Genomic DNA, 12,396 nt, shown 5'->3' on the forward strand with positions numbered 1-12,396 from the left:
CGGCTGAGGCAGAGCCGTAAGCCATGAGCGATGCTGCGCCGCAGATTTGGGAGGTCCGGCCCCGCCTGCGGACTTCCCGCCTGCTCCGTAAGCCTGGGTACAGCCAGCTGGGGCTGCGAGCCCCGTCCGTGGGGACTGGTGTTACCTCTCGCGTGAGCCTGCCACGTAAGGAATTGTGCGGTAGGAAAGAAGGAATTTGAGGAGCTTTTGAATATATGATAGACCTTTAATGAAATGCTGCTGGGGCTTGTTCTTCTTCCCAGTCCTGTTGGTGACAAAGTGATGCTGCTCGGTGGCTGGCAACTGGGGGGCTTCATCCTCATTTGGACTTCTTGCTTCTCTTGATGTATACCATGAGAAGCTCCAGTGAAGGAAAAACATCCTGCCCAGGGATACTGGCAAAGGGAATGAGGATCTAACAAGCAAATAAAAAAGCCTGCACATACTATGTGCTGTGAAAATGCTGGTATTCGTGATTCCCTTTCAGGGGGTGGTTTCAGTCCACCATGCACCTCAGTGTTGTTTTATTCTTTGGGCCTGCTCCATCTTTCATAACCACTGGCTTGTGTTGGCATTTACTGCTTTATGCTGATATATAAAATGCTACGTTTAGGGATGGAGAGAGGGATGGTCAGTCCAACTGAAATACATGACAAGGTATTTATTTTTTTAAAATAAGCAAATCACCCTTTTTCTCCTGCTCCGTCAGTCCTTGCCTTGAAATGGGGGTCTTGTGGAGGTGTATTCAAAGAGGAGGAATTGCAGCTGCACGGTCTGGTTTGCCGATGGTTTTTAGTATTGACCTTTATGCGAACAGCACCATACTGCTCCTATGAGCCCTGTTTTTGCAGGGTACCGAGGCAGTTATTTTTACGGAGAGGATGCATTTATCTTGCTGACAGTTGCGTAAAAATGTGCGGGTTTGTTCTTTACTCGTTGCTACCTTGAAAGCAAAACACACCTGAAAGAAGATGATGTTGTCAGCTAGCACTGGCACATGAAGCCCAGACTTGCCCCATGTAGGTGTAGATGTTCAGCGAAGGTGTCAAAGCTAGAAACTTACTTGTTGAAGCTCCACTGACTTTTCGGAAAGGTAGTTTTGAGGTGGGCTGAGTTGCTCCCTGGAGGTGTGCCGTTTGCCGTGATTTCAGATGGAGCCGGGAGGGACAGTACTCCTAGCGCTAAATAGTTAAGAGCTCGCTGGGATGAATCTGGACCTAATGAATGCTCCTGGGGTTTGTACTTGGATAAAGTTTCAAGGAAGTGCAGCAAAGCATTTCAGAAACTGTAAGGGAACCCAGCATTACAAGCAGTCCCTGAGAGAGCAGTGGTCAGTGGGGTACCCACAAACATGAAGCACCCAATTTAGAATCACGTGCTGAGTGGGGACATGGTGCAGAACAAACTCCTCATTCCCAGCCCTCTCTTCTAGCTGCCAGCCCATGTTCCCCATTTGCTTTTCTCCAGCACAGAGACCCATTTGCTCTGCATGTATGGTTTTATTTATTTTACTTATTTATTTATTCTTTCCTCTCTAGGCTTCTGGGCCGATCGAACACCAGTTCATGAAGCAGCCAGGCGGGGTGAAATCCTGCAGCTGCAGCAGCTGATAGAGAGCGGAGCCTGCGTCAACGCGGTCACCTACGACTCTATAACCCCATTGCACGAGGCGAGCCTGCGAGGGCAAACGCAGTGTGTCAAGCTCCTGCTGGCTGCAGGGGCCCAGGTGTGTATTCGGGTCGGATCCAGCTGGGAACTTTATCTTGGTGTCTGAAGTTATTTCTGGCATCTGGATTCTCCCCATCTAGCTTTAGGCTCCTCTTCATCACCCTGGGCTTTCTTGACAGTCAGCAGAGGATGGCAGGCCTCTTCAGAGGGTGTTTGAGCTTGATGAGGACTTTAAAAAAATGCCTGGAAGTATTTGTTTGTCTCTCCCCTTCTCTCCTCACTATCAACAGAGCCCCGGCTGCCTAGAAGTATAATGTAGATGACTTGAGTATCTAAAGCTAGCTGGGTTGAAGGGACCAGAAGGGGAGCAGAGGGGATTTCTATTAATTCTTTTGCTGCTTCTTTTATTTCTTTAATATTATTATGGAAACAAAAATCAGCTAAACTAGAGTCTTTGGATATAGCTGGTGACGACTGTCTTCAAGGGCTTGTGACTTCTCACGCTGAAGACAGCCATCCTCAGAGCAAAGCCGGTGGAGCACGTGTGTGCTCTGTAGTCCTTCTCAGGGCAAAGTCAGCCAGCTTGGCTGAGTCTGCTGATGAAGCTGGGCTTTGCACTGAAGCAGAGAGAAGCTGTGTTGCATTGTGTTGTGTTACTCAGCTGCAACGCTTGTAACCTTCAGCAGGCAAGTGGTAGAAAAATATAACAATGGAAATAACAGCCTAAACTTGTGACACTAATGTACATCTGTGCCCTGAGAGTGATGGGAACAGCGCAAGCCAGGTTTCTGGCAGCAGCAGCCAACTCTTTCCTGAGTCCAGAATATTTCTAGGGTTAAAAGAAGTGAAAATACACGCAAGAGGGTACTGCCACACAGCAGCTTGCGGGTACCTAACATTTTCTTCTGCCTTGAAGGTGGATGCCAGAAATATTGATGGCAGCACGCCGCTCTGCGATGCCTGTGCCTCGGGTAGCATAGAGTGTGTGAAAGTGCTGCTGTCCCACGGCGCCAAGGTGAACCCTCCCCTTTACACAGCCTCTCCTCTTCACGAAGCCTGCATGAATGGTGAGCCCCCATGGTCTTATCTTTGCACAGTTATTTGCAGCTTGTGGGGGGAAAAAAAAAAGCCACGTAAGCTGTTGTTGCTCATCAGACCATTACAGCTTGCAAATATTTCAGCCTTAGGTGGGCACATCTCCTGATGATCGCAGAAGGCAAAGTGCTGTGTTATTGGGTGAATAAAGCCATCCCGTGTGTTGGGTGCTTTTATCTCACGTAACAGACATGGGGTAAGACGTTAGGCAGATAAAATGCCAACTTCTTAATGCTCTGTTAGAAAACATTGAGCCAAACCAGTAGCTTTGCTCTTGTGAGCAGAGGGGTGTTTGCATTCTTTCCCTCTGATCCAAGCTGTGATGGGAAAAATTGTTCTGGTTAAGACACAAGACAGTCTGAATCAGATGGTCCCGTCCCAGACCTCTCCTGGTTGTTCAGAGCTGGTGGATAGAGCTGTCAGGTGGGAAGAAAGTGCCAGGGCAGCATTGTTGCCTGTATTGCTTCTTGTCCTTCTCTCAGCCTTTTCCAGCTGGATGGTCTGTCCCAGGGATAAGAGAAAACGTCAAGGGCCAAAATAATGTCCCAGCTGGCACGTGCCAGCCATTCTGTGCTCCCCCCATCCTCTGCTCGAGCCTCTTCTGGACTTTTGGATGTGGGTTACGGAGCAGGAGCAAGCATCAGAGGTGGCTGTGACAGCAGCAGAGGCAGGGGGAGCGGCAGAGGGGTATTCAAGTGTAATTCCTCCCCTGAACTTCCACTCGCGTGGATGCAACAGTGGGATAGCTTGGATGTGAGAGCGGCAATGTCCCTGTTAGATGATTGTGACCGAATCTGTTAATCGTTTTGTGCCTCAGTTTCCTTTTTGTAAGGTGTAATACTTTCTGTCTCTTCCCCTTTACTGTTTTTGTTATATGCTGTCCTGGACAGAGTTTCCCTTTGACTGTGAAGGCTGTGGGAGACAGCATTTTTGACAAACAGGTAGTTACTTAAATACCTACCTGTGAGCTCTTGCTTAGCTTTTCCTCGTTAAGCCTTTTTCCTAAGGCTTGATGGTGATGACTGCCTGCTTTCTGTCAAGTCGTATTATTAGTATTGGAAAAAGTAAAGCTGGAGTGGTCTTGAAGGTGATCTAATCCACCCAGGGCAGGATCAGCAATACAACCAGCTCCACGAACAGCAGGCGATTTAGTGCAAACCCTTGAATTCAGGTCGGTTTGACCTGACTCCCTGCGAGACCTGTTAGCTCTAGCTCAGTGCCATGCAGATGTGACTCTCTCTTGCGTCCTGGTCTCAGTCGTGGTCCAATACAAGGTATTGTCTTGGCTCACAAGCATTTCTATTTTGCAGCCATCACCCCAAATATTAAACAGGCTCTCTGTGGGTCAAGCTGATGTCAGCATGCCGTATGCTCCCATTTGAGCTGGATTCTTTCTTTTGACTCGAACCTTCCCTTTCCAAAGGTAGCTCAGAGTGCGTGCAACTCCTCATCGATGTTGGCGCAAACTTGGAGGCTCACGACTGCCATTTCGGGACTCCCCTACACGTGGCCTGTGCCAGGGAGCATCTGGACTGTGCAAAGTTGCTGCTCAAGGCAGGTATGGCAGCCACAGGGTTTACTTCTGGGTGGGCAGGAGACGGTGGTGTCTGTGCACAGCGTTCCCTTTGGTGCTCCCCAGTGGCGTTCTTGTCGAAGAGCTTATTCATTCACAGCGTCATATAGGTGACAAAGGTGGAAGGTTTTGCCTTTACCCCAGCAAAGCTGAATGCTTAAGCATTTTTTCAGCATATGCCTGTCAATATCCAGTTTGTGACGTTCACAGTGACATTCCCATTCTCTTATTTTAATAAAATTCAGAACTCTTCAGCCCCCTAGAGCAAAGTTTCAACTTCTTCCCAAAAGTAATATCAACTGGCGGGCATGTGTTCAGCTTTGGTAGCCCAGTCATATGGTTTTGGATAGGTGTTAGGGAGAGATGTTAGGGTTCGATGCTGTGCAGAAGATCACTTCATACCTCAGGGAGATCTGGTTAGTGTTATGCCCAGATGAGTTTGCTGGATGTTCAAGTCAATGTTCTGTGCTCCAGGTTTCACATCCCATTTTTCTTGCTGCCAGCTCTGGGGGAATTTGGAGTTGGAGTTCCTGTCCTTGCCTGTGCTTACCGGGAGGAGATTTGGCCCAGGTGTAAGGATTTGTTTCATTGAACGTTAGTTGTCTAAAAATGACACATCTAAACTAGCCTGTTCCCAGCTCCTCCAGTTCCCTGTCTTGGGCACCCATTGATTGATTCCTCAGAAATACCTGTTTCTCCCTGTTACTTATAAGGTGAGTTCAATGTGGTTATGCATATCTAAAAGTCAGTTGTTTGAATTCAGTGAGGTTCATCTCACCTCCGCTGAACGAGTCAGTTGATAAAAGGTAAGCAGTTGTGTGGGTATGAGAAGGAAATTTTGCTATCAGCTTATAAAAGCCAAACTTCCTTAGCGAAAATACCTGCAACTAAGATACTGATCCTGCAGTGGTGTCTGATGGTAAGCGGCCACATCTTGTGGGTCTGGGGTATTTCTATGAACAAAGATGCCACTGTTTGCCTTGAGTGGGAGCGCTCTGTTGAGATGACTGGGAATGGCTCTTTGCTGGCTTTGGACAGCACAGGTTCAGGAAGCAATTCTGAACTTCACACTCAGCAGCTTATTTACCTGGTAACATGGACTAAAACCCTTTCTCTGCAAAGAAAACATAAAGCCAGAGAAGAAAAGTCATGCATTGCCAGCACCAAGAACTTGTTCAGCAGTTTGGTTTCCTGTTTGTGCTGTTTTGTTTGGATCTTGTTCTAGCTGCTCGTGCGTGTTTTAACAGCATTTTTTATTCCAGTCAAACCACTCCTTACGTTTGGGTCAAGTGAGGCTTTCATGAACAGGTTTGTTTTTCTTTCTGGCCTCAGGGGCAAATGTGAATGCTGCTAAACTTCATGAGACAGCCCTCCACCATGCAGCAAAAGTGAAAAATGTGGATCTGGTGGAGATGCTGATTGAGTTTGGAGGAAACATTTACGCAAGGGACAACCGAGGAAAGAAGCCATCGGATTATACCTGGAGCAGCAGTCCCACAGCAAAGTGCTTTGAGTACTATGAAAGTAAGTAAGTGAGATAAGATGCCCTGCGCCAGGAATTCAGTGACTGCCAATTCCATTGCACCACATTGTGATTCTCAGTCCACTTTGATTTGTAGATCCCTGATCATCTTCCTGTGAAGGTGTAGAGATCTTGGTGGCAAATGTGCACCAGCTCGCTATAGGTTAGCTCTGCTTAATTGTGGTTGAATGACAGTGGTAAGATGGTCCAAATCATACCATCACTGAATTCAGGTCCCACTCAAGTCTCAGCATGAGCGTTTATGCTTTGATGCATTAAGTCAGGTCAAGGAAATCGCCCAGTTGAAAACTCATTTTATTTGGGGCAGGGAGTGTGTTAAACTTCAGCTGTGCTGGCTGTCTGATTTTGGAGAAGTTTGACTGAGGTCTGAGGATGGTTTTAAGTCAATCTTTGTCTTGGTTACACTTAGAGGAGTAATTCACAGACCCTTCCAAGCATTTGCGGACTGCTGCTGCACTATGTGATCCTAAATATCATAGTCATAGAATGGTTTAGATTGGAAGGGACCTTTAAAGACCACCTAGTCCAACGCCCCTACCATGGGCAGGGACATCTTGCATCTTTCGATCAGGTTACTCAAAGCCTTGTCCAGCCTGACTTTGAACACTTCCAATGATGGGGCATCCACAACTTTTCTGAGCAACTTGTTCCACTGTCTCGCCACCCTCATCATAAAAAAAATCATCCTTACAGAAAGAAAAATTTCTTCCTTATTGAAGAATAAAATATTTTCTGGCTTTGCAGTCCTTTGTGTGGTGAGCACCTTATAGCCCCTTCTCCCTCTGACTTCTCCCTGTAGCAATCTCTTCTCCAAGTTATTCCTTGCTTTCTTTTCTTAGAGCAGTAAAGTGTGCTGGTCTGGCTGCAGCTGAGCTGGCTGAAGAGACTGAATCCTACATGCCCATAAATACTCCTTATTATTTTGCCAGAGTTTACTGCCCACTAAACCCAGCTGGCAGGATTGCACGTGTAGCGGCTTTTCAACACAGACTGTTGTAAAAGTACTGTGCTAGCTTTATTAGTATTTGATTTGTATTACTAAATTCAGGACTGGATCCAGACAGATGCAGACCTTGGAGGGTGGTGATTGCTGAGGTTATGGGGGTAGGGATAGCAGCTTCTTGTGAATGACTGCTTCCAGAGCAACATGCCCGATTGTAACTCTATGTCCATGCACGAGCATCGACACCCGATGTCGAGGCTGCAGGCTGGAGATCGGAGGCTGTCTGGAAGAGGCTTGGGGAGTTTTCTTGGAGCTGTCAGTGGAGTGCTGAACGAAAAGGGTTAATGCAATCCTTAGTTGGAGAAACGGAGCGGTAGAGAAGTGTTGGAAGTATGTTTTGTTCCTGTATACAGTGTTGGTGAGGCTTAATGCAGCATCACTAAGGGAAATCTGAAAGTCTTGGAGAGCCTCAGTGGATCAGAGCAGGTGATCCCGTGGGCACCGTTGGCCTTTGGGAGATGCAGGTGAGGAAGGGAGCTGGGAGAAGCGCACTGCAGCTGTGCTTAGTGTTTCTGGTGGGATCTGCATTGGGATGAGCCTTGAGAGAGCACGCCCGTGGCTCTGCAGTGCCTTCCGTGGGTCTGGGTGCTGTGGGAGGTCGAGCACTTGTAAGCAGAGCCAGGCTTGTGATTATGGGGGGATGATGCCAGGCATCACCTTCCTGGGAGGTCTGTGCTGTGCGGGAAGATCAGCCGTCTGCTGAGCTGCAGCCCTAACTTTGGATCCTCTTTTCTCGTTCTAGAAACGCCTCTGAGTTTGTCGCAGCTCTGCAGAGTGACGGTGAGGAAAGCTGCTGGGCAGCGAGCACTGGAGAAGATTGCCAAGCTAAATATTCCTCCGCGACTAATCCAGTACCTGTCCTACAACTGACAGGGGTGAAGGAGGCTGGGGAGGACGGTATCTTTAGCTCCCGCAGTATGAAGTATCTGTCTCTTCTACCTCTCCCCAAGGAACTAATTTTAATTTAAGCAAACTGGTGTAAATAGTATTTATGAGGCAGCACTTCCTCTTCTCTGTGGGCAAAGACAGGCGCAGGCAAGGTGTAGCACTGGCTTGAAGTTGTAACCGCTCCTGGGATGATCTGTTAGACTGTGACTATGTTTGAGACTGTAGCACTTGCTCTTTGAGCGGGATTAATCTTGCCTAATTTTACCTGTCTCTAACCTAAAGGCATCTCTGTATGATCTAGTCAGGCTCCCTTTGCAGTCAGTGAAGAGAAATAGATCCTTCTGGAGCATGATTCATCTGTCCTGTTTTAGATGCCCGTGCTGGGATGACACAGTATGCCTCGGGAGCGCCTGTCTCCGCTGACTGCAAAGGGATTTAGAGGCGATACCCTCGGATACGGACGTCTGTGTTTCTGCAGTGGGAGTGCTGGATCCCACTTCGGTGTTAATAAACTCAAGTGACGACTGCCTAATGCCACGGGACAAGGCTTGAGGAACCTGCATGCTCTAGCTGGAGGCAAATTAAGTCCCCAGCAAGCTTAGGACTAATTAGAGGCACTGCAGCCGGTTACTGACTTTCCATGAACTTCAGCGGGCTTTGGCTCAACACCAGCAGTGAGGACAAACTGCTGCCAGATCAGGGTTGACTTTGCTCCTTCCTTGCTGAAGATGAGCCAGCTCTTACTGTAGAGTTCCTCTACGGTAACACCATGTCTAATTTTCAAGCCCAAGCAAGAAGCAGGTCTCTCTGCAGGTCCAAAGATGCTTCCCTCCAGATGGCTGGTCCTAAAGAATATTTCTCCACTTGCTCTGTGGCCACTCTGTTGGTTTTATGTGAAAAATAAGTGACAGAGCTGCTGCCCAGTGGCACCTGAAGTGTGGCGAGAGCACATCCCTTGTGTAGTGGTGCGGCAGATCCCTGTGGTGTATACCCACACATGAAAGACGATAGAAGGGCTGAGCTCTGCCTTGGGTTTTGAGATTTTTATTTTTATTTCTCCCTTTCTGAGTTTCTCTCTAAATCCTGGAGCCTCTTCAGGGGTTGGCAGTGGGATCCAGCCCTGAACCGTGTGCTGCTGAGTGTTGCTCTCAAATCCTTTGGCTTCAGCAGGCACGACTGCAGCTTTGTCCTTCGGCGATTTAAACCTTCAGGGCAACATTTTTATGAGCTGAGCCAAAATTGTTGTCTACCTTCCAGATGAGACGTTACGTGTTGTCTGAAGGTAGTAACCTACAGGGTATGTGGTACTAAGGGGATGGGGCTCCCTGATGTCCTCATGGCAAGTCTTAGCACTGTGATGAGAGCAAATTCCTCCTCTGAGTGACAGCAAATGTTACAAAATCCGCTGTCTAACGTGGCGTCGAGCTAACTCGGGGCTCTCAACATCCTTCATGCTGTGAACTAATGCTTGAGAGCAAACGGCCACGTGCCTGCTGCCTACAAGACCTTGTGCTCCCCCAGCCAGCACGATGGGGCTCACCCTCGGGAGGGAGGGGGAAAATAGCATAAGCACAGGGTTAAAGAGCTGAGGTGGAGCTGAATGCACTTTAAAGGTGACCAGCAAATCACTTTGTCTTTTTCATTTTTGGTTAGGTTCGTTCTCCCCCGCATCCTTCTGTTGTTTTCTCTCTCTTTTTTTTTTTTTTCCTGTGCTGTATCACATAGAACAGGACAGAAAAGTTTTCAAGATCCTGCTCTTTGGGGGATTGTCTGTTTATAATACTGATTTTAGTGTTTAAAGTATTAGAAATGTGAAATTGCCAAGAAGCTCAGGGAAGCCCTAGAGATGTTTATTGTGGGATTGATCCCTGTGATTGATAGGGTAAAGGCTTTGTATTGCATCTTTCAAAAAAAGCTTCCTCTGCCCAAAAGGCATGTCATTACAGATAAATATGTGTTAGGAAAGTGCACCTTTTGGTAATCTGGGGTAAAAACCTTCCCTCTTGGTTCAAATTCAAATCCCTTGTTAGGTTGCTTTTCTAACATTGCCTAAGTTGGTGAAGTAATGAAATGGTAGAGTCCAAGTTTCCAATGTAAAAACAAAAGACTCCTCGAACAACAGAGAATAAAATCACAAGTTCCTATTTATGACAGCTTTAGTTTTTTCCTCTCTTTCAAGTCACCTCTCTGGTAGGTCCTAAAGTTTTGTTATTTCATTTTTTTTTAATCTCTTTTAAGATGTCCTGCTGATCAGTGCATGCATCCAGGAAGGACTTACTGAGAGCGCTAAGCACCTCTCATTTGGTGGCGATAGCCAGACTGGTTCAGTAGCAGTTTTCTTGAGACATCCATTTGTTATGGCTGTGTCTGAAGGGAAAGGTGTTCCAGGAAAGTCCTTTGAGAGCCCACGAGCTAGAAAACAGCAACCGAGTCCTTGCCCGGTGTGCTGTGGTACTGAGGCAGGTGGCCGGATCATGCCGTGGCTGTTGATGACCTAATGGGTGTTTGCTTGTGTGTTTCTGGGTTTCTAAACTGCAAGTGAAAATTGAGATTGAGACTCTTTCTAATCTTCTATCCAACCCGTCTAGCCCTCGGTTCTTTTAATCCTGCAGGGATTTCTCGGCTGGTTGTGAAGCATCTTCTGAGCTATTGCGTTTTACAGCTCAGAGTAGAGGCAAAGTAGATGCCAAATTAAACTGATGTGATGCTTTGGATTCCCTTAATATCTCAGACTGCAATTTTTGTGGCAGTTAGCAGTTACTGCACGAGTAGTGGCATCATCCTTGCTGCAGGTATAGTCCGGAGAGCTGGGAATCGCTGCAGCCATCCCAAATTAAGATGCAAATTAGAAGCTCTGGAGATAGCGTTGCCCTAACAGGGGCTGGGGGGCTATGCTGGGGGTCAAATTTGGATTACAGTCTCTCCTCTCCTGGTGAATTGCTGAGGGTACCTCCATGGACTGATACAAGAGGCTGTCGCAGGTTGTCAGAGAGCCATCCTCAGCACTCCGCTTCTGCAAACCCATCGCACTGTGCTGCCCTGCTTGATGTGACACACAGGAGTGGACGGCTCAGGATCACCCACAAGACATCCCAGGGGCCGTGGACGCGCTGTTGTGTATCCCATTAAGCCATATACTCATCTCTCACGCACCATCACATCGCAGGTGTGGGTTGGGAAAGGCAGTTGTGGCTGCCCCCAAGAGATTCCTCCTCCCTTTATTTTTAGACTGGCTGTGTTTTGTTTCTTACGTTCATAAGAAAGAAGATCTCAAGAAGACCTTATCTTCTGGAAGTTTTATGTACGTCAACTGGGTGACGTGCCCTCTGGCCACGTTGACTGTTCTCAGTTATGGCTTAAAAACATTGGAGATCCCAAGCACCCAATTCACTCTTAGTGTAGAGGGATTGGGTGCTTGGTTTTGGTGGAAGGTGAAGGACTGGTGGGTTTGCAAAGAGTTTGGGGATTGTTGGGAATGAAAGAGACTGTCTAAATCTTGGGTATTATTAAGTGAAACTCCTTGGCTGACTCTGCTTGGGTTACACCCTTTGCTTTACTTTTGTGTCAGGTTCTGGCTATTATTAGACTTTCTTCACCCTTTAGTCCAAACGTCAAATCAGTGCATGAATCCAATGCAAACAAACCCAAACCCACCAGGCCAGTCCTGCTTTCATCCATCCCCTTCTTGGGCTCCCCAAACTGCAAACCCAGTTGAGTATTTTGGGCCACCTCCCCTCTCCTATGGGTTTCTCCTTCCTGCACCACCAGCTTTCCTATGGGTCCAGCAGCATAGAGAGCAGTCTGAAATAACCCTGCTGCTTCGGAGAAGCCCAGGTGAGAACAGGGCTTGGCTTTCATCTGTGAAAATCATCTTTCGGACAGTCAGCCTTGCTCCTGGGCGCTGCCGGTTGCTGCTGGCTGGGCTTCCTGAGGTCGGCTCGCGAGCGGGAAGCTTGATCGTAGTAGCTTTTCTCCAACTATGTGAAGTTTGTCCAGAAAAAACAAGGTGTGCCTGAAGCTGATGCCTTGGAAGAAAGCCTCATGGCGCTGAAGAATTAACTCCTTGTAATGCCAGCAGCCATTGCTTTCCCTGGATGAGGTGGAGAGGAACCAGCCTTCCCCTCCACGCATGGAGGAAAGGTTTGTGCCGTTGGTTGCAGCTCCCCAAGTCTCAGCCTAAAGATGCAATGGAGGAGGGAAGATGTTGAATGCAAATAGGGTTGTTTTTTTTAATTATTTTTTAATATCTTTGGGGGACTTTGTACAAGAGAACTGCCCTAACCTTAGCAGCAGCAAACAAAGACCTCAGTGTGCTCTGGACGGTGGCACCTGAAGATGAGTAATGCAGTGGTTGCATCGTTTGGAGCTAGCATGAGCATGAAGTATCTGTTCTACCTCTTGATTAGAAAAAAACAAAAAAAACCAACAAAATGCTGAAGACCTTGAGTATTTGCCTGAGCTTTCACACACCCTGTTCGTCGCTTCCCTCCTTTCTTCAGGGGAACAAGTGATCTTGCAGGCCCTTGCAAGAAGGTGGCGCCTGTCCCATACGCTTGAGTGGGAGCCGGTGTAAATCGAGTTGGGGGGGTCTCTGCTGACTTGCACTTGCCTGAGGTCCAGCCTGGG

General features: G+C 47.7%; 1 protein-coding gene across 1 annotated transcript; it reads left to right on the top strand.

Moving 5' to 3' along the window:
• The first annotated feature begins 23 nt into the window (after positions 1–23).
• Positions 24–7,802, top strand: ASB13 (ankyrin repeat and SOCS box containing 13). Its single transcript, XM_010295452.1, has 6 exons — positions 24–165; positions 1,539–1,726; positions 2,585–2,735; positions 4,187–4,321; positions 5,669–5,860; positions 7,625–7,802. The coding sequence occupies exons 1-6, from the start codon at positions 24–26 to the stop codon at positions 7,750–7,752; spliced, it is 936 nt and encodes a 311-aa protein (XP_010293754.1). The 3' UTR covers positions 7,753–7,802.
• The last annotated feature ends 4,594 nt before the right edge of the window (positions 7,803–12,396 follow it).

This window comes from Phaethon lepturus, unplaced genomic scaffold (assembly GCF_000687285.1).
Source record: "Phaethon lepturus isolate BGI_N335 unplaced genomic scaffold, ASM68728v1 Scaffold43749, whole genome shotgun sequence".
Taxonomy (NCBI): domain Eukaryota; kingdom Metazoa; phylum Chordata; class Aves; order Phaethontiformes; family Phaethontidae; genus Phaethon; species Phaethon lepturus.